Source organism: Pristis pectinata, chromosome 2 (genome assembly GCF_009764475.1).
Source record: "Pristis pectinata isolate sPriPec2 chromosome 2, sPriPec2.1.pri, whole genome shotgun sequence".
NCBI lineage: Eukaryota > Metazoa > Chordata > Chondrichthyes > Rhinopristiformes > Pristidae > Pristis > Pristis pectinata.
In genome coordinates, this window is record NC_067406.1 from 75,947,528 (window position 1) to 75,973,454 (window position 25,927).

Below are 25,927 nucleotides of genomic sequence, written 5' to 3' on the forward strand. Positions count from 1 at the left end.
AAGCTATGAAAAATGTGGGTGCACTCATTTCACTTATCTGCCTAAACCAATCTGAATTATGTGCAGAGTCTGCATTTAAAGGAAAACATACTGGCAGCCTGTGATTCCAATGACAATTGCAAAGGCAGAGATTACTTTCAATAATGTGTTACGGTATCTAATTCCATATGTAGGTGAAGAGATCTCAAGTTAAGTATACGGAGTCTGAATTAGTTGCTTTGCTCTGAGGTGATTGATATAAGTTTGGTAGTGAAATTTTGTGTTGGAGAAGGGGAAAAATGAATAGTTTACTGTAAAATTGCAAGACATTCCCTTTAGCTGAAACTGACAGCCATTTAATATACAGACCATGCAATCTATGTTTTCACCATTGTGATGTACTGACGTCCCTCTGGACCAATTAAGGATTAACCGAGTTATAGATGCCAGAGTTTGTTGATTGGTAGTATAGTAAGTTACAGTGTAGTTTGAAACAGAACTAAAGTTGTTCAACCAAACATTTAACTGAAGTTAGTGTCACAAGCAGTTTGTTTAAATAAATGGCAAGGGTACAGAGAGAAGACACTGAACTGCTATAGATAATGGAGTGAATATTCTACCTCTCTATCTGCAGGATGAGAGTGTATGCATTCAGAGTGAATATGTTGTACTTAACATAACACAAAAGCATTTTAATTCCTCTTTTATTTTGTGTGAGTACCCATTAGTTTTGGGTTGAACAGTATATTATGGATGTATTGCCTTTTTTATTGTCCAATATTTCATACTTTTGCAGTACTCTACTGCTGAGTGTTGGAGAGTTGGAATAACAGGCTTGTTTAGATTTCTGTCACCAGCCAGTGGTGTGGACCTTACTGGTGATGGTCACCAAATAACTGTTTTAAGTTTTTTTTGAGTAATTGGAGCTGAAGTTTTGCATGTAACATAAAGTACTGTTTTTATGTCTTAGACCATCAGAACATGCTTCATTACTAAGTATCACCTTTGGTCTATCCTCAAGTTAATGCAGGTAAATTTCTAGTTTGCCACATGTGCAACGTATGTGACAATGATACTGGTTCAGTGAGTTGTTGCATTTGCGTACAAATATTTACTTAATTACTTCACTGACATTTGGCTTTCAGAAATCCAGCAGTTAAGATGTACATCAGGTATGGTTAACTGAAGGTACTCTGGATATATCCAAATACGACAGCAGGTGCAATTACATACACTTCAAATATGTTTCTGTAACTTGGCATCTTCAGTATTCATTTATTCATGCTCAAAATTGATAGTTAGGCAAGTTACGTTAGATGAGGCACCATGTAAAGCCAACAGGTTAACAGCTTTAACTAGCAAGTCTGTTGAATAAACTAAAGTACTGTTCATATTATTCTTGATGATCTTGCAGCTTTAGGAATGACTCCAGAAGGTTATAAAATATTTTTCTCCTGAGTTGGCAGAGCAGCATTTACTTTTTCATCTTACCCTGGAATGTTGTGCTTGTCTTTGGGGCTTGGGCGCAAAGATACTCCATCTGTTAGCATCTCAATTCTGTGTTCGGATGATCCTTCTCATAGTTTAGTTTTCACAAATTTAATCTATTGGGATACAGTGGCTTATTTGCCTCTATGCACCCAAAAGGGTTAAACGTGAAAATCTACTGATCACTTCTATCCTCCCATTTTTTCACAAGGTGGTTCCGTCTGGAGCTCTTTCTCTCTCCTTTTATTTTTTTTCCCCTCACTTTTTCTTTTCTCTAGTAACAGTTATCTTTTTGTCTTTTGATTTTAATGAAAACATAGTTAATATTATCAGCTGGAATCAATATAATTAAGATTACTTCATGTGCATCACAGTATCACCTGGACTCTATCAATACTCAAGATTGTTAGTTAGGAAAGTTAGATTATGTTGAGTCCCAGAAATAAGCACAAATTGCAGTGCCAACAAAATAAGACTTTTTTTTGTACTCTTCTGCAATCTTTCCTAAATCTGCAGTATCATCAAGAATAAGCTAAAACAACAAGACTTCTAATTTATCCAACATAGTGCATCAGATACAAAAAAAACACCTATTAAGAGTTAAAAATATGTGCATGCATAACTTTTAAACTATTTTAGCTGATTATCACACAGTGTCTCAACGCTTAAAAGCAAAAAAAATTGACTATTGCATGTCTAGAGCATGCTTAGATTTTGTAAAGGTGATAAACTGGGAAAAGAGCAAAAATTGCTGAAAACTAAATGCATGTGGGGAAGCTAGTACCTTGTTAGTGAAATCTGGGAAAAGCAATAAGAATAGTCAGTCCCTCATCTGGCTTGAGACAAAGTTCTATAGAGTAATTTTTTTTTAGTGATAATATCTTAAGCATATGTGCAGCACTTGTCAGCTCACTTTTATTTATTGAGAAAAGCCAGCTTTGTCCATGGTTTGTAAAATTCTCTTTATGAAACTGCCATATTAGAAAAGTGTCCTAGACTTTGAATGAATGTGGTAAGAAAATCCAGCTATTGACTTCACTGGTTTTAGTTTTAAATATGTCTTTCTGTATATTTGTGTCTTGTTTATAAATTGCAAGGTACTACAGGATCATCCAACACAGCACAAATCTTATCAGTCTAGAAAGTTCTAGCTGTAACCAAATTTATCCACTGGGAATTTAGGTTTGAAAGAACATTTGCAATTCTCTACCCTCGAGGGTTGTGGATTCTGAGTTGTTAAGTACATTCAAGGTTGACATAGATTTTTGGGTGACGTGGGAATTGAGGGTGATGGGGCTTGGTCAGGAGAGTGGGATGACGCCAAAGACCAGATCATCCATGATGTTGAGTGATAGAGTAGGCATAGAGTTTGACCTCTCAGGGCTGTCTTTGCATTAATTCTGCACAGCGTTCAGCAGGACCATTGCAAATATTGCTCTAGAGATGTCTTGCCATTTTTAGGCACCATGAAAACAGGCCCTTTGTCCCATCGAGTCTACGCCAGCCATCAAGCACCCATTTAGGCCCAATTGAGATGACATGAATTGCACTGGGCATGAATTCACTTTTTAATTTGAAAGGTGGGAGTATGAACATTGCACATAGACTGACAGTATTTTTTTTTGTTTCCTGTGTGTCTAGTTTGAGGTCTTCAATATGATGAGACATTCATGAATCATGAGTTGACTAAGATTTTGTCTGAAGCAAATCAGTCCTTTGGGAAATTCTATTAAATAACTTTTCAGTGACAAACTATGGAAATGCACTTTCAATTCATTCTATTGTGTATCTGGGATGATAAGGAGCCAAATAGGGAACAGGCGATCCTCAATTGGGAACTGCAGTGCAGACGAGGTTAGTTAATAATCTTGTTGTGCAGCATGATAGAGTTCTTCATTAAGATGGGAAATGAAGCAATTTGCTCCAACTAGTCTTCTAAATTTAAACTAAGGAAACTACGAAGGTATGAGGAATGAGTTGACAATCGTAGATTGGAGAGATTCATTGAAAGGCATGAAAGTGGATAGGCAGTGCCAACCTTTAAGGAATGTTTCTGACATAAGAACACAAAAGAAAAGCAACCCAACCATGGCTAGCAAAAGAAATTAAGGAAAGCATTGGATCAAAAGACTCAAAAGTTGCCTGAGAATTGAGAGCAGTTCAGAACTCAGCAAAAATAGACTGAGATTGATTAAGAGTCAAAATAGACAGATTGATTAAGAGAACAAAAATAGAGTATGAGATGGGCATAAAAGCACATTGTTTAAAATTTTCTACAAGTGCGTATAAAGATTAGTGAAGACAAATGTACGTCCCTTATTGTCAGAAACAGAATTTATAATGGTGAGCAAAGAAATGGCAGAGCAATTCAGCAAAACTTCAGTTTTGTCTTCATGGAAGAGAACAGGAAAAACTTCACAGAAATGCAAGGGAATCAAGCCTAATGAAAAGGAAGGATTAGAAGATAGTAGTTTTGGAGGAATCATAGGCACACTGAAAGCTGATTAAATCAATGAACTTTGATAAAGTTCCATGAAAGAGGGTATTTTACAAAATTAATGCACATGGGATGGGGGGTAATGTGCTTAAATGGGTTGAAACTTGGTTGACAGAGTAGGAATAAATGGATCTTTTTCATGGATACCATGGGGATAGATGCTTGGGGCCCTGGCTGTAAATATATCTCAGTGATTTGAACGAGAAAGCCAAATGTAGTAGTTCTAAGTTTGTTGAAATGACATAACTGGATGGCATTGAGAGATGCGAAGAGGATGTAAAAAGACTTGAGGCGATCTTGACATTGGTTAAGTGGGCAAAAACATGACTGATGCAATTTAATGAGGATAAATTTGGTAGGAAAATGAGAAAGGCAGAGTATTATTTAAATAGTGATAGATTTGAGAAATGTTCATGTGCAGCAGGTTGTACATTACTGACTGAAAGCATACAGTTAAGATGTCAAGAGATTTTGAGTATTGGAACAGTACGTCTTGCTGCAGTTATGCATTCACGCCTGGAGGATTGTGAGCAGCCTTGGCTCTTTGCTTAAACAACGTCGTACTTACCATAGCGGGAATGCATTAAACATTAGTCAGACTCAATTCCTGGGTTGGTGGGGCTGTCATATGAGGAGCCAGTGCCTTGGCAGGTATTCACTGGAATTTATAAAGATTAAGAGAAGATCTCATTAAAACATACAAAAATTCTGACAGGGCTGGATGTTGGGCAGATATTTTCCCTGGCTAGGGGTGGGTGGGTTGGGGAGGTGGCACTTGTGTCAGGCATGAGTTACAGTCTCTGGGCATGGTGTGCAAGACTATTTTTAAGATAAGACATTTCCTCACTCAGGGAAGTGACTCGTTCTAGTCACTGCAAGTATCAAAGAAGGGGATAGATAAATTTCTGAACACCAAAGGCATAAATGGGAATAGGGGGTGGTGGGGAATAAGCAACAATATGGTTGGGATAGAAGATCTGCCATGATATATTGAATGGCCAAGCAGGTGCAAAGGGTCAAATGGCCTCTCCTGTTAGTATTTTTTTTGCTGTTTTTATGTTGTCTTTTGCTTATGAAAGTACTGAATGGTACATGGGCTTCTTTCAGGGTTTTACAAGTTTTTCCCCTCTCCCACATTCGACCCAGACATTAAATACTTGCAGACTTCCTGATATAATCAGTCAATTGACTGTTATCTGATTTGATTGTGTACATGTTTCTCCTAATGTTGCAGTTTAATTTGAAATAGTGACCTAGATTATTGCATTTTTAAAACAAAAACCTGGAAGTAGAATGCAACCCTTTATTTTCAGCATCTAGATAGATGGGAACTGAAAAGTGAGAAAGGTTATGATTGTTTGAAGCACTGAGTTATGAACAGTGATCAAAGCCAATTGGGAATGAGAAAGATTTTTAAAGAAAACATCTAATCCCACTTCTCCTTTACTTCAGAATTCTTCCACCTTTGTTCTTCTGCTAACCACTATCTGCAGTTTTAAAGAACCCTCTTGAAACTGCACCTGGACTATTATGCACAGGTTCATTACACATTGATGTATGCGATGGGGGTGGTGGTATGAGGAGATATAAAATACACTTGCTCTAATGTCTAAAGTTTCAAGGAATGAGAGGTGTCCTCGTTAAAAATAGCGTGGCTGCTTCATCTCACTGATTGTCTACAATTAGGGCTCACTGTCTTAAAATAAGGAATCAACCATTCAGGGCAGAGATAAAAAGACATTCCCTCTACCCAGAGGGTAGTAAATATTTGGAATTCTCTCCCGAAGAGGCCTGTGAAGGCCCAGTCGCTGAGTATATTCAAGGTAGAGATTGATAAATTTTTAAACACTAAGGGAATCGAGGGATGTTCAGTTTAGTGCCGGAGAGTGATGATGAGACACAAGATCAGCCATGACGATCTATTTCACTTCTTCAACCACCTCCTGCAGTTGCAGCATTCCATTCACTAAGGTTCAACCTTCACATTGGCATTAAACCTGCAAGGCAGCCTTGTATTTGTTTGAGCAACTGGCTTCCTGGTCCTAACAGGCTTGTTTATACCAGATGCAACCAATCCTGCTTTACCTCCATTCCTCCCCCCCCCCCCCCCCCACCCCCCCGATAGCCTGGGGGCCCTCTGCTCTTACACAAGGAGGTCCACAGTAGTGTTTTATCACCACTGCTTTCCAGTAGGGGAACAACTTTTGCATTGAGCAGCAGCTACTTTGGTTGTGCTCACTTTCTCCAGATTTGAAATGGGAAACACTGTTGCTGGAAATCTGAAAAGAAAGCCAAAAATGTTTGAAATGCTTTGCAGGTCAGGCAGTATCTGTGGAGAAGGAAACAATTAACATTTCAAAATGATGTTACCATTTTTCATCTCCATTGATGTTACCTACTTGCCGAGTATTTCCAATATCTGCTTTGCTTCTCCAAAGAAGAGTACGCAGGAAAATACTATTTTAGGAATTTTCATGGATCCAGGAATGTGTGGAACATCAACTTTGCTAATTTCCACCCTTTTCTAACTTCACACTGCCCATCCCTGACACTTCCCTTACTTTCCTGTCTCATAATTTGTCAATATAGGCTTGGACTTTTGTTCATTATTAGTTCCAGACTCCCATTGCCACTTTGATTACACTTGTACTTCACTTCCAGTAAAGAATTTTTCAGTTCTCTCAGATTGTCTTTTGGTCGCATCTGTTCTGATGATACTAACTTAACATTGCTTCTGCTATCTCTGTTGTCCTCAACTTAGAATTTCCTTCTGCTGTGATTGACAGGGTGCTTAACTATGCTTTTTCCATATCCTGCATTTCTGCTCTTTCTCCTCCCACCCATCCTGAAAAATTACAGTGTACTCCTTGTCCTTGCATCCACCTTGTCAGCTTCCACATTTCATGGGGTGGAGAGAACAAAAGTGAATGCCATTTTGATCACTTCCAGTGTGATGTCATGGCAAAGCACAGCTCCTCTCATTTTGATATTCCAGGCTGTTTTTTCTACCTATATCCTTCTGACAGTATGTTCCCTTGCATGTCAAAGAGATGCAATGCGCCTTCCCATTTACCTTCTCCCATCTTGTGTTTGGTGTCTGGAACAATTTCCCAATTGACATGACAAAATACTACTTTCAATTGAGTGTTCTGTATTCACGGTATTTTTGTTTTTGGTGTGGTCTCCTTTGCATTGGGAAGAGCTAATGCAAAATGATTAGTTTCTTTTTGGTACATCAGTCTTCATGACCTGCATTTTCAGATTTTTGTTTCGTCATTGACTTCCGGTCTCTGTCTCACTCCCACTCTGAACTCCCTTGTTCTTGGTCTTTGTCCTCAGAAGCTCGACTTCTGAAGTCAACTTTTGAGTTCAACATTAGCCCTTTTTAATGTCTTCCCTAGACATTTATTTCTTAGCCTGTTTTATTTAAACTCACCAACTTTTTTCATATTGCAACCTTTTTTTGTTCTTTCCCTCCTCCCTTTCTCCTGTTCCCCCATCCTAAACCCTCCTTCCATTTGTGTATTTCACTAATGGGTTCATTTTTTGAGTTTTGGTGAAAAGGTTGTTGATTAACATATTAAATTTGTTTTTCTTTCACAGATACTGCTTGATCTGAGTATTTCCAGCATTAATTGTTTTTATTATAATCATCTGCCAGTCCCAGAATCTTGTTGAACTGTAATCTAAATGGGCATGAGACTTTAAATCATGAGCAAGTTGGATTAGGCTTTTTCCCCGTTTAATTGAGTTGATATAGTCAGTATTTTCTTGGTAAATCTACATGCCTGTTTACAGTATTGAGGTTAAATGAAGGTTCGTTAATAGGCTGAAAATGTAATCTCTTAAGATGTCATAAATAACTGAAGGTGAAACTAAAAGAACTATCATGTTTGTTGGTAAACTTGTATTGGAAGTAAAATGTAAACCTTTTTTATTTCCAACAGACGAAAAGATAGAGACAGAGACCGTGACAAAGATTATGATCGTTCAAAGGACCGAGATCGGGATCGGGACAGGGATAGGGATCGTGATCGAGATCGGGATCGAGATCGGGATCGGGATCGCGAGAAAGATTCAAGGAACTTGTCTAATCCAGCTTTAACTGCAGGAGGCAATATGCCTCTCATTACAACTCCGGCACTTCACCAACAGGCTATCAATCCATTTACCAACTTGCCCCACACCCCACGCTATTATGAGATCCTGAAAAAGAGACTACAGTTGCCTGTGTGGGATTACAAGGAAAGGTTCAGTGACATCCTGACTAAACACCAGTCCTTTGTGCTTGTCGGTGAGACTGGCTCTGGAAAAACAACACAGGTTGGTAATTTTGATTTGACATGGAATTGTTATATAAACGTAAAGCCATTCCCAATGTAGTCAGAGTTGTACAGCACAGGAATGGGCCCTGCCACCTTCCATGACCATGCCGATCTTCTTGCCCATCTACACTAATGCCATTTGCCTGTATTAGGTCTATATCCTTTTATGTCTGTTTAAGTGCATGTCTAAATGTTACTTAAATAGTGATTAATATCTGACTCCACCTTATTCTGGCAGTGAGTTCCAGATAGCAACCACACTGTATATAGAAGAAAAATTCCCTCAAATATCCTTTAAAACTCTTTCCTCTCGCCTTAAACCTATGCCCTTTTGTTTTTGATACTCCTGCTGTGGGGGGGGGGGGGATAAAGATTCTGATTATGCCTCTCATAATTTTGTACACCTTTATCACGTCACCCCAAGCCGCCTCCGCTCCAGGGCGGGATAAATATGCCCAGCCTCTTCAGTTTGTCCCTATAATTGAAGTCCTCCAGTGCAGACAACGGCCTGTTGAATCTCCTCTGCTCTCTCCTGCATATCCACATCCTTGCTGTAGTGTGGTGACCAGAACTGCACACAATACTCCATGTGCAGTTCAACCAGTGTTTTGTAAAGTTGCAAGTTGGTTTGATTTGTGATTGTATTCAGATGACTGGCCACTGTCTCAAGTTGTCCACTAAGTGCACTAATTGAGGACCTGCAAGGAGGAAATGCACTGACATTTGGTTTTTGTGCAGTCCATGAGCGCTCTGCACTTTGAGAGGGTGTTTTAATCAACAAGTCAAATGAACAACCGATCACATTGTAGTTTTTTTTGAGTAATTCAGTGTGCAGTTTGTTAGTATACAGGTTACATAAAAATTCAATTTAACCTACTTTGTCCCTGGAGTTGATGTGCTACATGCATATGTGGCATTCAATTCATAAATGGTCTATTTATTGATTTAAGATGTTTTTTCTGACACCTCATTTACTGGTGATGAGGCTAGACAGCCAACTTGTGACTGGCTGACACAACATTAAGTAGACAACTCACAATGTCCATTAGCCTTTAATTCATCCCTGTTCTCTCTGTTCTCAGCAGTTCATCCTGGCAGCTGGTCAGTTACCAGTGGATTTAGTAATGCACTGGATGTGGGAGGGGAAAAAAAATAAAAGTTGACATGACTATTTTCTGCTATTGGCTCAAAAAAAAATTACCATGGCCAATTACTTAATTGATTCCAATAGAAAATTCTGGTAGATTAGCATTTCATCTACCAGAATATAATCTGGTTTGCATGCTGGATTTTTTATTTCCTACTATTTTATAATTCCAAAATTGGGTTGCCCTATTGTCATCGCCCCATAAATATAAGGGATGTCTTCATCCTCCTCCAGGTTTCACTTCATTGGAATTGAAGAAAAAGGAGATTAAATACACTTAATAGCCAATTATACTTTCGAGGTCCATGCTTCCTTCACCAGACCGGTTGGGCCATAGAACTCAAAGCAATAAAACTTGGCAACAGCTGTTCATTCTGACAGAGCATTTTGCGTTGGTGGAAAGTAATATTCAGCAGTTATTTTCTAAAAAAAAAACCTGCATTTCAAAATAACAGCTTGTTAAAACTTGTACGTAAATTTGCTGCCACTTATGCTTTGTGAGGCAGAGCGAATGGAGGAGAGGAAAATAAAGAAAAGCCGACTCCACTGTGTGATCTCATTCCCTGCTTAAGCTCCTTTCCTGATAGAAAACTGAAACTACTATAGATTCAGTGTGGTTGTGACTGATTTGTTTTTCATGCCAGGCTGGAAAATCTTTTGCTAATTGATGCAGCCAGTGTTCAGATGATGGACTGGCTAGTTCAAGAGAACAATTGTTTTTTTGTATACAAATTTCTAAGCATGCTTCAAGATTTATTGCTTTATGGATTTTGATTTGCAAAGTACAAATCTCCTGAGAATTTTTTGTTTTGAAGAACCGTGAGTTTAAATGTCCATTAAGCTCAGCTTGCCTGATAAACTGGAATTAATGCTTTCACCTTTTCTAGCTGGTTTTTCTTTGCTCTTCCCATTTCCAAAATGTGTTTCTCCAGGTTATGACAGCATTGGCTCAATGTCCATTTATTCAGGAGCTCTATAAATCACCATCGTGACTGAGTAAAGACTTGTATATGGCCTACTTACTTTATATGCTATTTTGGCATGGGTTTAACCCCCTTGAAACTCCTGAGTATTTTTTTGTTGGTCTCTTCTGCTTTGATACATAGAGTTGGTCAATAATTTAAAGAGGCTCTAACAGTTGTTCTTGAACGGATCTACAGATTCCTCAGTGGTGTGTTGACTACGTGCGAGCCGTGGTTGGACCCAAGCGGGGAGTGGCCTGTACTCAACCCAGGAGGGTGGCAGCTATGAGCGTTGCTCAGCGAGTGGCTGATGAAATGGATGTGATGCTGGGCCAGGAGGTGGGCTACTCCATTAGATTTGAAGACTGCAGCAGTGCAAAAACATGCCTGAAGTAAGTGAATTTTGTTTTTTTTCCATTGGTCACATTCAGTCAAGTTCATTGTAATTCTCAACACAGTATGTTACAAACTACTTCAATTACATTATGATTTCCTCCACGCTCTTGCATTGAAATGAAAGCATAGTAGGAAGGAGCGCTTGTTGGTGTAACTTCTTGAATACCTAAATTATAATCCTTTGCATGAAATTTGATGTACCTTGGTAATAGGCGATAGCTTGTGGCTGCCTTGTGTCTGTACAGGTTGGAAGCACCAAGACCTTTCCAGCCTGTCCACCTTCGTATAAATGATTCGGTGACTGCCTGATGTCATCCCAATCAATCACTTAAAACCGGTACCAATAGATTATTAAGTTTAGTATGTCATCCCAGGAAAGAATGAAATATTAGGGCTGGTTAGCCACTTCTTGAGTTGCACAAGTGAAGAGGTGCAGATCTCTAGACTGTTCGCCAAGTCAGAGATGACACGTGTTGTTTATGAATGAGTGTTACAGGTTGGAGCCTCAGTAGACAGACAAACCATTGGAAAATTGCAAAAGTGATAGTTAGTTATGTTAAAACTGACAAAACGTTCCTTCAGTCCTCTTTCCATATTCCCAAACTTGGAATTAATGCTGTTTTGTGGCTGGCTGCTGCTGTTGTTGGGAATTTTCATTGGGCATTGAGGGGGAATTGCAATGCACTGCTCAACCACTGCAGTTTCCACAGAAAAAAACAATTTACATGATGCATCCAGGGAGGAGATTGGGGAAATACCCTAGTTTCTATGAAAATGAGCTCTCCATTTCCAAAGTAACTGCTCAAACCTGCTCCTTAGGGGCAAGTTTAATTTTTATTCACTTCAGTAGCTGTTGGGTTAAGTTTAGAAAGCACAACTTGTAAATTCACAGGACAAATGCATCTTTGGTGAAAGATTGGGAGGAGATGAAGTGTACAGCATACCAGGTGAGCAGAAATTCTAGGAGACAAAAATTAGAAGTGTATTCTGTGTGGTCCATGGATTGAATGGCCTGTGGCGACTCACCGTCTAGTCGGGCGAACCGGCTCGGCAGTCGGGTCGTGCGGCGTCGGAGCGACGAGGCCCAACATGGCGGCGGGCCTCGTCTTTCCGAGCGACGGGGAGAACCCGCGCGCGGGAAAGTCCTGATGACGTAGGACTTACGTCATTGCCGGTTTTTTGGGCGGGAGTTTCTCTCCCTTAAAGGGCCCGCACAAGGTGGGAAAATAAACCACTTTTATTTTGGACATTGGAGGCAGGGAACAGGTTTTCACGGCGGACCGCCTCAAACCGGCCCATTTGGATCTGCAACAGCCTGTCGAGGTTGCCACGCCACGACGCAGAGGCCGCCCCCCTAAGCGGCAGCTGGCACAGCCCACGGACCTTGGGGACTGTCTCGCCGGTTCTGGGGGGGGGTTGTGTGGCGACTCACCGTCTAGTCGGGCGAACCGGCTCGGCAGTCGGGTCGCGTGGCGTCGGAGCGACGAGGCCCAACATGGCGGCGGGCCTCGTCTTTCCGAGCGACGGGGAGAACCCGCGCGCGGGAAAGTCCTGATGACGTAGGACTTACGTCATTGCCGGTTTTTTGGGCGGGAGTTTCTCTCCCTTAAAGGGCCCGCACAAGGCGGGAAAATAAACCAGTTCTGTTTGGCAATCCTCCGAGTAGAGTCTTGATTTATTCCGCGGTAGCAACCGCTACAGGCCCAAAAATCAAAACAACTTAATATTAAGTGTGGGGTGGGGGAGATAAATGTTCATAATTATTGAAGTTAAATTTATAAAGCATATATTGTAAGATAAGTATGATGCTATTTAGTTATGCACCCAAATTATGCTTTAAACACAAAATTAGAGTTCACTTCCTTTTTCTCCAAAGGAAAGCATTGTTGGCTCACTTGGTAGTATTTTTGACTTCAAATGCACAATCAAAAGTACCAACATCTAGTTAGATATGGTTAAAATGTGTTCCATCTAAACAGTTGAGAAGTGACTTGGATATTCAGTGTTGACCCTACCTACAAAGCATGAGGGATGTTGAGGCTCTGGCCAGGAAAAAGGAGGCATGTGTCAGGTACGGGCAGCTGGGATCAAGTGAAGGAGTATAGGGGATGCAGAGTGTACTGTAGCTGAAATCAGGAGAGCAAAAAGGGGGCATGAGATAACTTAGGCAGAGAAGATTAAGGAAAATCCAAAGAGATTTTTTATGTATATTAAGGAAAAAAGAGTAACTATAGAGAATAGGGCCCCTCAGAGACCAAAGGGGACACCTTTGTGTGGAGCTGCAGGAGATGGACAGAGCCTGTAATGAATATTTCTCCTTCTTTCTATTGTGGAGAAAGACATGAAGACTTTGGAACTGGGAAAAGTAAATGGGGAGGTCTTGGGGATAGTCTGCACTACAGGAGAGGAGGTGCTGGATGTCTTAAAAGGTATGAAAGTAGACAAATCTCCAGGGCCTGAAGAGGTATATCCAAGAACACTGTGGGAGGCTAAAGAAGAAATTGTGGGAGCCCTGGCTGAGATACTTGCATCGGCGTTAGCCATGGTGAAGGTACCGGTAGACTGGAGGGTAGTGAATGTTGTGGCTTTATTTAAGAAGGATGGCAAAGAAAAACCTGGGCTCTATAGACCAGTAAGTATAACATCTGTGGTAGTTAAGTTACTGGAGAGGATTCTGAGGGATAAGATGGACATAAATTTGATTAGGGCTTGTCAGCATGGTTCTGCGCACGGGAGTTAATTTCTTCTGAACTTGATTGAGTTTTTTGAAGAGGTGACCAAAAAGGTTAATGAGGGCAGGGTGGTAGACATGGTTTATGTGGACTTCAGTAAGGCCTTTGATAGGGTTTCACATGTTAGGCTGCTCTGGAGAGTTAGATTGTATGGAATCCAGGGACAGCTGGCTAATTGGATACACAATTGGCTTGATGGTAGAAAGCAGAGGGTGACGGTAGAAGGTTGTTTCTTGGACTGGAGGCCGCAACTAATGGTGTGCCTTGGGCCGGTGCTGGGCCTATTGTTGTTTGTCAGCTATATCAATGATTTGGATAAGAATGTACAGGGCACGGTTAGGAAGTTTGCAGGTGACAATAAAATAGGTGGCATAGTGGATAAAGAAGGTGGTTATCAAAAATTAGAGGGATCTTGATAGCTGAGTAAGTGGGCCAAGGAATGGCAAATGGAGTTTAATTTGGGTAAGTGCGAGGTGTTGCATCGGAAAGTCAAATCCAGGTGGGACTTCTAGTGAACGGCAGGGCCCTGGGGAGCGCTGTTGAACAGAAGGACCTTGGAGTACAAGTATATGGTTCACTGACAGGGTGGTGAAGAAGGCTTTTGCCACGCTGGCATTCAACAGCCAAGGCATTGAGTATAGAAGGTGTTACAACTGCAACAGGACGTTGGTGAAGCCACATTTGGAATATTGTGTTCAGTTTTGGTCGTCCTGCTATAGGAAAGGTGTTACTAAACTGGAAGGAGTGCAGAAAAGATTTACAAGGATGCTGCCAGGACTTGAGGGACTGAGTTATAGAGAGGTTGGACAGGCGAGGATTTTAAAGGTGTATAAAATCATGAAGGACAGAGATAGGGTGAATATACTTAGTCTTTTTCCCAGAGTTAGGGAATCAAGAACTAGAGGGCATAGGTTTAAGGCGAGAGGGAAAAGATTTAAGAGGAACTTGAGGGGCTATTTTTTACACAAAGGGTGGTTTCTATGTGGGATCAGCTGTCACAGGAAGTGGTTGAGGCAGGTACAATAATAACTTTTAGAAGATAGACAGGTATGTGGATTGGAAAGGTTTAGAAGGTTTGGGCCAAATGCTGCAAGTGGGACTAGCTTGGATGGGGCACCTTGGTTGGCATGGACCAATTGGGCTGAAGGGCCTATTTCCGTGCTGTATGACTCTGACTCTATCTTCTGAAGCTCTGATGATGCGTGAATTTTTCCTTTCACTGGAAAATTGTATGTCAGTCTGTTAAGAAAATAGAGGAGGAAATAAGGCAAATTCAAACCAGTCTGTAATAAAATTTTACTAATTTTTAATTGGGTATGGTGTGCGAAAAAACTTAAAAGAATTCAGTTGATCAAGTGTGCTGGCACAGATTTATGAAGGGCAAGTCATACTTACTAAACAATCTCTTCAAGAGTTTACTGAACTTGGGATTGTCTATGGATGGAATTTTGTATATGGACTTTCATAGTGAAAGGGCTTGTCCTGGTTTTTCGGTTTTGGCTAACTGAACTAGATTTTTTGATGAAGCAACAAAAGTTGTAACATAGATCCTTGTCACTCAGTTGTATTTAAATTATTTGTTTGAAGCCTTCTGAAATGGTCAACATCCATTCTGAGCTTAGCCAGCCTTTCCGGTGCATCCTATTCATTGGTTGTTAGCCCTTTTATTACCTCTGCCATTTCTGCTTCGACCAATATTTTGACAGCAGCTCTTCTTCAGTCAACAGAGATACAAAATACTTGAACTGTTTTCTCAAGCCTCTAAGCATATATCACCTCCTTTCTTCCCCCTGCTTGCCCCCCCCCCCCCCCCCCACCAGTAGGTATCTAACTTATCTGTTATTACCTGCCTTCTATTTACATGCTGATAGAAGATCCTTTTTGTGTTAACTGCCATGCTGTTCTCCTATTTCACTCTTTGAACTTCATTTTCCAGTTTTATTCCCATCTCAACTTGCTCTACTCTGAGCCTGGTTCCTGGTTGAAATGTTTGCCTGACATGTAGCATAAAGCTTTTTGTTTCATCACATTCTTTACCTCCCTCATCATCCCTGTACCCTTGTTTCCCTTGCCCTTCCCTTTTGTGAGAATGTACTTGGCCCATATCTGAAACGTCTCAAATATCTGATGACTCTTTGCTGTTTTTTCCTGATGTTCTGTGGCTGTACTTCACCCTGGGTAGATTAGCGCACACTTCATAGAAATTCTGCTTTAGGTTGTTGTTCTACATTTCTAATCTAAATTACTGATGCAGTGATCACTCTTACTCGTTATCTGTCCACTTCCTTCCAGATCCTGCAGTGTCTCCTTCCAAGCTGCACCAAGAACACACTGGTTGAGAAAATCTTTGCCCTTTAGAAATACCTCCTTTTTTTTTATTGGCTATCTAACAATTAGGCCAAGGTTTGTGTAAGCATCCCCAGACTTGCTACTCTGTAGTTCTTGCACATTTCTGTAATTTCCTTGCAGACTAGCTCCATTGTCTCTCACCATTTTGACTATTGCCAGTAGTATGATCGTAGCCTTTTCTGCTTGTCAGCTCTGACCAGACTAATTCTGACTTTGCCCCCTCACAGGTGTCCTGTTTCCAACACTACTGCGTCTAACCTAATTTAATGCTGCCATTCCACTTACCTTTTCTCTTCCCTTCTGTTTTTTTGAAATTTTTGCATCCATGAATATTAAGCGACCAGTTCACACCATTTTTGAGCCACATTTTAGTTATTCCATTGCATATTTCCACATGGCTATTTGTGCACGTCGCTCACCACCCTTGCTCATTTTGTGCATTTATGTGCATGCATTCTAAATCTGTCTTTTTATTCTTCATCATCTGCTCTTGGCCAATGTGATACTGCTACTTGCTCTGGTAGATTTGTCCTGTTTTTCGTAATCAGTACGTACTTGGAAAACCTTCCACAATATCTGGTAGACGCCAGTGTTGCAGCTATACTGGAATAGCATGGGTATTGGTGTGCCCCAGAAGTAGCCACAAGATGGGTTTTTGTGACAATTTTTGTTCCACAGTCTCCATTCTGGTTGCAGCTTTTTCTTGCAGATTTATTTACTTCACTGAATTTGCACTTTCCCATCTGTGGTGAGATTCAGCCCAGTAGCAAATTGTTAAAATAGTTGTATACTCATTTCTTCACAGAGTATGCAAGGAAGTTTAATACTTTTCAACATTGTACTGTTGGCTAGCTACATAATTAATAAGACATTGTTAAATAATTTAAACAAGTTCTTTTCAGTTCTAACAGCAGCACTTCATAGAAGTGCTATTGGAGAATGATTGCACTGTTAATAAAATTTAGAGTATGCTTTCAAAATATACATCTCCAACTGACAGATTTTTCAAAAGAAAATATAAATTTGTCTTCAAGTAGGCCATTAAGAAATTGTGTGTTAAGTTTCTTGGTCTGTGCATAGCACAGTGAGTAATCTATATTTTACATGTAGCATGAATAATAGAATATTAAAACAGCAATATTGTAAATGTCCTTTTTCTAAAATGTGTGTTACTGGGGGAAAAAATATACAAATAAGTCCTTTCCTGATTGACAAGATGTAATGAGTGGCATACCAAGTTAATTTGTGCTGGGGCCTCAACTTCTTGCAATTAATTGCTGATGGCACAGAGGTAGGAAAGTGAGTCCTGAAGAGGATGTGAGATTTCAATTGATAATAGGCAAAATGAATGGAAAAAGATCGGGTAAATGTAATATAATGTGGAAAGCTGTGAAATTTGCCCATTTTGGCATGGAAAATAAAAGTATGTTATCTGACTGGTGAGAGATTGTAGAACTCTGAGCTGCTGAGGGATCTGGGTGTCTTGGTGTAAAAGGCTAGCATGCAGGTACTGCAAGTAATTGGGAAAGCTAACGATGTTGTTGTTTATTGCCAGGTAAATTGAATACGAATGGAGGTTGTCCTTTAGTTATATAGGACATTGGTGAAATCACAGCTGCACTGCTGTACACTGTACTGGTTTCCCTGTTTAAAGAAAAGTTGCTACTATATTAGAAGCAAATAACAGGCTTACTAGACTAATATCTGGAATGACTGGTGGGGAGTGAGGTTGTCTTGTGAGGAAAGATGCACAGAAAGATCCACTTGAGTTTAGAAGAGTGAGAAGGCTTGATGCATATAGAGACATTTCTTGTTGGACAATCTAGAACTATAGGGTCACTGTTTAAGAGGTGGCCCATTTAGGGCAGATGTAGTGAAATGTATTTACACGAATTCGTGAGCCTTTTGAACTGTTTTCCTCAGATTGGAGAAAACAAAATTTTTGAATATTTTTAAGGCAGAGGTAGATGCATGATATTCAAAGGAACGAAAGGCTACCATGGATGGATGGGAATGCAGAATTAAGATTAAAATCAAATAAGCCATGATATTAAATGGGTTTGTGGGGCCATATGGCCTATCCTATGCTCCTGATTTATTTTTCAGTCTATCATGGTGAAGAGAACTGAAGGGATTCTTGGAGTTTAGGCATTGCCAGCAACAGAAAGAATATAGCTATATAAATATCCTGTCACATGGATGGAATTATAAACATATCTCTGGGAAGAATGTGATGTATAAAGTTTGCCTTAATCATGAACATGGAAGAATTATGGATGTGAGCTTGTAAAATCTAAGCTGATGAATGTGTGTTGTCAATGAGCCATTGTGTGTATGGAAATTGTAAATATTTAGCCTTTTGGAAGAAATTGTTTAATGGCAGTCATGAGCAAAAGTCCATTAACATTGTGTTGTTGGACCACCATCAGCAGATGTGCTGAGATTAAAGGAGAAATGTTTCCAAGACTTCTTGGGCTCGGGCCTGAAACTGAGTTGAGTATTTTCTGTTCTTTTGGGCTGAGACCAAGTTAGCATAAGGTAAAACTCTTGTTTATGCAGGGAAAACTTCACTTCTATATCTTAAGTATTACAGGGTCATGATAAGTGACTGTTTTAGTCATACAGATATCATGCATTGTACCTTTTTAATGTCTCAAGTTGCTGAATACAAACTCTTAGCACATGGCTACATAGCTTGGAATTGTTGGCCTTTCTTGGTAATGCTTTTATCTGTTGTTCACTTTTTTTATGTGCTGGCATTTATACATGGAGCAATAATTTGTTATGAAATTGTTTATAGGTACATGACTGATGGTATGTTGCTTCGAGAAGCCATGAATGACCCTCTTCTGGAACGATATGGAGTCATCATCCTTGACGAAGCACATGAGCGTACATTAGCAACAGATATCCTTATGGGTGTATTGAAAGAAGTTGTGAAGCAGAGATCAGATTTGAAGGTAAGGGTTTTCTGGGGTGGGGGTAGAGAGATTGGTGGTGGTCATGGTGCAAGCTTCAGAGATTCCATCCAGTAAACTTTGTGTCAACTGTAACAGTAAAATTATAGCCTGAAGGACTTGCCTTTCCTTTTCACTCTTTGTAATCACAGGACATGCCAGAGTGCTCGCCATGAAGTGCTCATTTGATTGCAAGTGCCCATTGTAAGAAGAAAAAACTACAGTTGCATTTTCGTAACTAGGGGTGATGTACATCATTGTAAGATCTTTGCTTTGTTTTCTGTAATGGGATAAATACTAGCCAGGGCATCCTAAGAACTGCTACACTTTGAATAGTACATAGAATCTTTTAGGTGCACTTAAGGGGACACAGAGTGCCTTGATTTAATGTCTCATCTAAAATATAGCACTTATGAGAATACCGTCCTCTTTTGTACTGCATTAGATTGTCAGCCTGCGTCACTGAGTCAAGTCTCTTGAGTGGGGCTTGCCTCCATGACCTTCTGACTTGAAGGCAAGAGTACTACGATGGCTACCTTCTGCCTTAGTTAAGAATTCGCCTGAAACAAAATCATTTGTGCTTAACTTACAAGTCTCTGGACTGGAACAAACTTGGCCTTTGCTCTTACAGGCACACCTAACAGTAAACTAGTCTGATCTTTTGATGACTGTCAGTATGTTGTTTCACCTTCCTGAACCAAGCATTTAAACTTAATTCTACAAGTAGTTATTTTTTCTTTAGCATGGTAATTGCTTCCGGAGCTGTTTGAAATGCACCGGGAATGCCTTAAAGTAGACAGGCAAAAAGGAATACTGAGTTAAATTAGTTAATCCTTGGGATAATCTGCTGCATCACAGAGCTGTGGTGGGACCAGCTGGACTCCTGTTGGGCAAACTTGTCGGTGACTTCAACCCTCAGTTGCAAGAAATGTGAAATTATGATCACGTTCTTTGAAAAGCTTTGTAGTCCCCTCCCCCCGTATTAGCTCATGTTGAAATCCAGATGATTTGTCACTATTATTAGAGGTGATACAGGTAAATCTTTGCAATCTCTTGTGTCTCTATAGGTAAACCTTGACTTGAGCTTGCAGGAATGAAAATGAGCAATATGTTCCTTTTCAAGATGGAAGCTCCTTTGCTATTGCCTCTCATTTTGCGGATTTAAAAAAAGTTGTTTTGGGCTTCTTTCATTTAATGAGGAGCAAGCAGCTAAGCTTTGCATGTGGGGATTGTTTCCAAAGCCAAATCCCCAGACTGTCAACATGGTTGATCTCAGTCAGGGCCACAGTAATGACTTCAAATTGACTTCATTCCTTTTGGAATAAGGAGGAGAAAATTACCCAAGCTTTTTTGTGCTAGTGCTTTGTTCTTTCATCTCTGTGTATGCATTGAAGTTCAGTGAGTTTGGTACCACACCAAAATGAAACTGTTTTTGGGGAAACAAATTTAACAAAAGAAAGCTAGTTCATAAAACTGGATCCAAAAAATGTGGAAGAAAAGTCTTAAATGACCTGCAATTATAATGGATCTAAGAACTGTTCTAGAGTCCCTGCATAAACGCAGCAATCCAGTCTGACCAGCAGATCTGTGTGCAGACAGCATTATTGTAACCAACTTCATTGACAAGCCATAAATGAATTGTTTGAAGGAAAGGACATCACTTCAATAAGTTTTACTCTTCAGGTTTATAACTTCAGTCTGTGTTTAATTAGAATCCCTTTGGTGCAGGAAGAATTGCTATTTAGCAGATCTTGCAATTTAGCAAGTAGTCAATTGGTGCTGTTTGCTATTTGGCATGCAAGCTTACACATTCGATGTATAGTTGTGCTCCATGCTGTGGGGTTAGGTTGTTACATTCCGCAAAGATTAGAAACCCAGACTTATGAAGGTTTTTTTTTTGTGTTCAGCAATGTTTGAATTTAGAATATGGCAATTCACCTGTTTGTCAGCTCTTCCAGAGAGAGACTGAGTTTTAATTTTATAGGTTTAGCTGAAGTCTTTTCTGATGTGGATTGAGACCAAAGTACATTTTTTTCCAGATTATCATCATGAGTGCCACACTTGACGCAGGCAAGTTTCAGGTCTACTTTGATAGTTGCCCACTGCTTACAATTCCTGGACGTACGCATCCTGTAGAAATATTCTATACTCCAGAACCAGAGAGAGATTATCTGGAGTCAGCGATCCGAACAGTTATTCAGATACATATGTGTGAAGAAGAGGAGGGAGATGTTCTTCTTTTCCTCACAGGTCAAGAGGTAAGAGACACAATTCTATTTTTACAGCTCAAAATTGAATTCTGTCATTAAGTACAGCTGTATGCTTTGCTGTTTAGTTTATTATGTACTAATACTTGCAGTTTTCTGCCTTTTTCAGGCCTACCAGACATTTGGTTTAAATCAATAACTTAAAACCTGGCATCATCTTAAATCTATTGTGACCTAATGTTACTTCTGTAATCATTTTGGGAAGGGTTTACTTATAAAATGTTAAGAAGTGAATTTGACAGAATTAAACTATTTCTGATGGGGTACATTTTATTTGAAGATTCACTTCTGAACTTAAAATCACCACAGTATTGCTTTCTCTCTCACTGTGGTGACCACATGAATTCTGTTTTCTACTCTTTTTCCCAACCCATCAATTAAAAAAAAAAATTGATTTAATCATTGAATTTTGTTTTGAGAAGGTAGCTGGGAGGAAATTGCACAATGTTCTTCTGAGGTTGGTTAACAATATCAGTTTTACAGATATGAGAGGAGAGGCAGAGTTACTTAGTTTGGAAGTTCTGGAACCTGGGGCCTAGTAGTGCAAGGCATGGAAGAGAAGGGAACATTAGATCGGATGTTATGGTGATGTGGTATTGATGCGGGTGGATGGTGGGCGTTTATAGAATGGGAATGTGCAAGGCTTTGAATAGCATTAAATGCAAATGAGAATTTAAATTTTGTTGGAATGAATAGATTAGTTAGTATAGGAAAGTGATGCTTGTTGGAGATGCAGAAATGAGGTGAATATTTAGTAATCAGTACTAAAAAAAGTGAATGGGTGAGATTGTTAGTGGCCAATAGATTGTGGAGGTACAGAATTAAATAGTGATCCTAAGCTGGAAGCAGGTAGCCTTTTGAGAGAGCAAGTGTGGATGGCACCTCTGAGGTTGACCAGAATTTCAGTATGGTGAACAGCTGGGTTCAACTTGAAATAGAGACATTGGATTGTTTGTGGTGAAGGTTAAAGATTGCATCAGTCTGCCTACTGTTTAATTGGCAAAAACTGTGGTGAATGCCAAGTAAATAGCGATCAACATGGGTGCTTCCACTGAGCAAGGTGGAAGAGTTGCCTGCCATAGCAGATTCTGACCCAATGTTGGTGTGTAAATAAAGAAATGAAGGAGGATTCTGGAAGGACTCTAGGTGAAGTGGAGTAAATTTAGGAAGGGAAGCCATTGCTGAAGGTGCTTGGTTATGATTGGGTTTGCAAGAGAGAGTCCAGATGAGAGTTGATCCATAGAAATAATAACAAAGTTCGGAGTGTGAAACAAGCGTATCCTAAGACATTGTGGGAAGCAAGGGAAGAAATTGCAGAGGCTTTGTTAAAGGCTTTTGTATCACCTTAGCCACAGGTGAGGTACTGGAAAACTGAAGGGTGGCTAATGTTATGCAGATGCTGGAATCTAGATGAAAAACACAATGATGCTGGAGGAACTCAGCAGACCCAAAACGTTGATCGCCTGCTTTTCTCCACGGATGCTGTCTGGCCTGTTGAGTTCCTCCAACATCATGGTGTTTTTCATTTGGCTAATATTGTGCTTTTATTTAAGAAGGGCTGCAAGGACAAGCTAGAGAGCGACTGGCCAATGAGCCTATCATCAGTGCTGGGAAAGTTACTGGAGGGGATTGTGAAAGGTGGGATCTGTTCACATTTGGAAAGGCAAGGACTGATTAAGAATAGTCAGCATGGCTTTGTGCATGAGAAATCGTGTCTTGTGCATTTGAGTTTTTTTGAAGAGGTGACCGAGAGAATTGACGCGGGTAGGGCGGTAGATAGTTTCTGCGTGGACTTCAGCAGAGCTTTCGAAAAGGTCCTGTATTGTAGGCTTGTCTGGAAGGTGAAGTCACATGGGATCCAGAGCGTGCTAGCCAATTGGATATAAAATTAGCTTGGTGGAAGGAGTCAGGGTGGTAGTGGAGGGTTGTTTTTCCAAATTGGAGGCCTGGGACCAGTGGTGTGTCACAGGGATTGGTGCTGGATCCCCTGTTTGTCATATATATTAATGATTTGAATGAGAATGCAGATGGCATGATTTAGTAAGTTTGTGGATAACACCTAAATTGCTTGTGTGGTGGATGGTGAAGAAGGTTGTCTTCAATTACAGTGGAATCTAGATCAACAAGGAAAGTGGGCAAAGGAATAACAGATGGAAATTAACTCATACAAGTGCAATGTGATTCATTTTGGGAAGTTAAACCAGGGCAGGACGTGCACAGTGAATGAGAGGGCCCTGGGGAGTGCTCTAGAACAGAAAGACCTAGAAGTATATAGTTCTCTGACGATGGTGACACAGGTAGACAAGGTGGTGAAGCAGGCACATGGCACACTTGCCTTCTTCAGAGCATAAATTATGAGTTGGGACGTCGTGTTACAGCTGTACGAGATGTTGGTGAGGCTGTACCTGGAATATTATGTGCATTTCTGGTTGCCGTACTATAAGAAGGATGTGATTAAGCTGGAGAGGTTGCAGGAAAGATTCACAAGGATATTGCAGGGACTGGAGAACTTGAGTTGTAAGGAGACACTTGATGAACTTGGGCTGTTTGCCTGGAGTGAAGAGCTGAAGGGTGACCTTACGGGGGTTCATGAAATATTGGGCATGGATAAGGTGTATGGTTGCAGTCTTTTTCCTAGGGTAGGAGAATCTAAAACCATAAAGCATAGGTTTAAGGTTTTCCCACGTAGAGGATGGTGGATATATGATTCAGAAGTGGTGGAGGAGGGTGCAGTTACAATGTTTAAAAGACATTTGGCAGGTGTGTGGATAGGAAAGGTTTAGAGGGATGTGGGCCAAATGTGGGCAAATGGGACTAGCTCAAGAAGGCACGATGGTCGGCATGGACGAGTTGGGCCGAAGGGCCTGTTTCCATTGCTGTATGACTCAATGGCTCTATGACAAGGCAGTCATTTAGCCCATGAATGTGTAAAAATAAAGCTGTCTGACCTAATCTCATCTTCTAGTACCTGGTTCTTAGTCCTGCAGGGTGCGGTTCTTCAACTACACATCCACGCACTTTTTAAATATGGCGAGTGTTTCTGCCTCTAACACCCTTTTAAGGCAGTGAAATTATAGATGGAAAAAAATTCTTTCTAGTCCTTCAACCAGTTACTTGCAATATATGCCCATTAGTCTTAGTTGATTTTGCTGAAAGAAATGTGTAATCATTATTTTGGAGCAGCCATAGTGAGAGTGGGTCAGTGTAGGAGTGGGAATTCTGAGGCTTTGGCGAGCTTTGGCGAGGAGGCACAGGTGAGTAGCAGGTAAGAACAGGTAAGGTCTTTTATAGTAGTTAAATAAAAAGATATCAAATTATAACTAAATAAAGTAGGGATGGAGGATCAGGTGATGTGTTGTAGCTGCATGATGTGGGAGCTGGTGATCTCTGTGGTTCCTGGTGACCACATCTGCAGCAAGTGTTGGTTGCTCGAGGAACCCAGGCTCAAAGTTGATGACCTGGAATCTAAACTTCAAATACTGTGACGCATCAGAGAGGGGGAGAGTTACCTGGATGCTTTTTCAGGAGGCAGTCACACCCATTAGATTAATTACTTCAAATTTGGTCTGTGGTCAGGGGCAAGAGGGTGTGATTGAGTGAGGCAGGAAGGGGGATCCAAGAGGTAGTGCTGGAGGAGCCTCGGCCCTTGAGCTTGTCCAACAGGTCTGAGATTCTTACTTTCTGTGCAGATGAGAGTGGGGGCTGTAGGAAGGATGAACAACCGAACCATGGCACTGTGGTTCAGGGAGCCATTCAAGAGGGGCAGAGGAGAGAAATGTAGTTGTGATTGGGGTAGTATAGACAGGGGAATAGACACAATTCTTTGTTGCAAGGGTCAAGAGACCCCAAGGCTGTGTTGCCTGCCTGGTGCCCAGGTTCGGGACATCTCATCTGACCTGAAGAGGAATTTGGAATGGGAGGGGAAAGATCCAGTTGTCACGGTCCATGTGGGTACCAATGACATAGGTAGAACAAGGAAAGAGGTTCTGCTGAGGGAATTTGAGCAGCTAGGGATTAAATTAAAAAGCAGAACCAAAAAAGGTAATAATCTTCTGGATTGCTACCTGAGCCATGTGCAAATTGGCACAGGATAAATAAGATCAGAGAGTTAAATGCATGGCTCAAAGATTAAGAGTGGGAGAAATGGGTTTGAATTCCTGGGACTTTGGCACCAGTGTTGAGGAAGGAGGGAGCTGTTCTGACAGGACAGGCTCCACCTGAACCGTGCTGGGACCAGGGTCCTGGCAAATCGCATAACTAGGGCTGCAGATAGGGCTTTAAACTAAATAGAGGAGTGAGTTCAACAGATGGAAGAGTATGGATAAAGTAAAAGGGAAGGAGAGTGCAGGAGAAGTTACTGCAATCTCCGGAATAAAGAATAAGACAGAAAGGGATAAGAATTTAATTTCAGGCAACGTGGAGACAAATTTGAGAAGAAGGGTGGGTGAATACAGAACTGAAGGTGTTATATTTGAATGCGTGCAGTATACGAAATAAGGTAGATTAGCTTGTAGTGCACTTAGAAATTGGCAGATATGATGTTGTGGGCATCACAGAGTCATGGTCGAAAGAAGTTCACAGCTGCGAGCTAAACATCCGAGGATACACATCCTATCGAAAAGACAAGCAGGTGGGCAGAGGGGGTGGGGTGGCTCTGTTGGTATAAAAATGAAATCAAATCCTTTGAAGTGACCTAGGATCAGAAGATGTAGAATCCTTGTGGATAGAGTTAAGAAACTGCAAGGGTAAAAAGATGGGAATTGTATACAGGCCTCCAAAATAGTAGCCAGGATGTGGGGTACAAATTACAACAGGAGACAGAAAAGGC

The 25,927-nt window shown here is 40.6% G+C and overlaps 1 protein-coding gene across 3 annotated transcripts in view; it reads left to right on the forward strand.

Annotated features, from left to right (window-relative positions):
• Nucleotides 1–25,927, forward strand: part of dhx15 (DEAH (Asp-Glu-Ala-His) box helicase 15) — a 112,063-nt gene that overhangs the window by 18,245 nt on the left and 67,891 nt on the right. For all 3 annotated transcript variants that reach the window (XM_052010345.1, XM_052010343.1, XM_052010344.1), the window contains exons 2-5: nucleotides 7,912–8,287; nucleotides 10,597–10,790; nucleotides 18,676–18,835; nucleotides 20,872–21,090. In XM_052010345.1, the coding sequence (XP_051866305.1) occupies nucleotides 7,912–8,287; nucleotides 10,597–10,790; nucleotides 18,676–18,835; nucleotides 20,872–21,090 (949 nt within the window). The remainder of the gene's footprint in view (nucleotides 1–7,911; nucleotides 8,288–10,596; nucleotides 10,791–18,675; nucleotides 18,836–20,871; nucleotides 21,091–25,927) is intronic.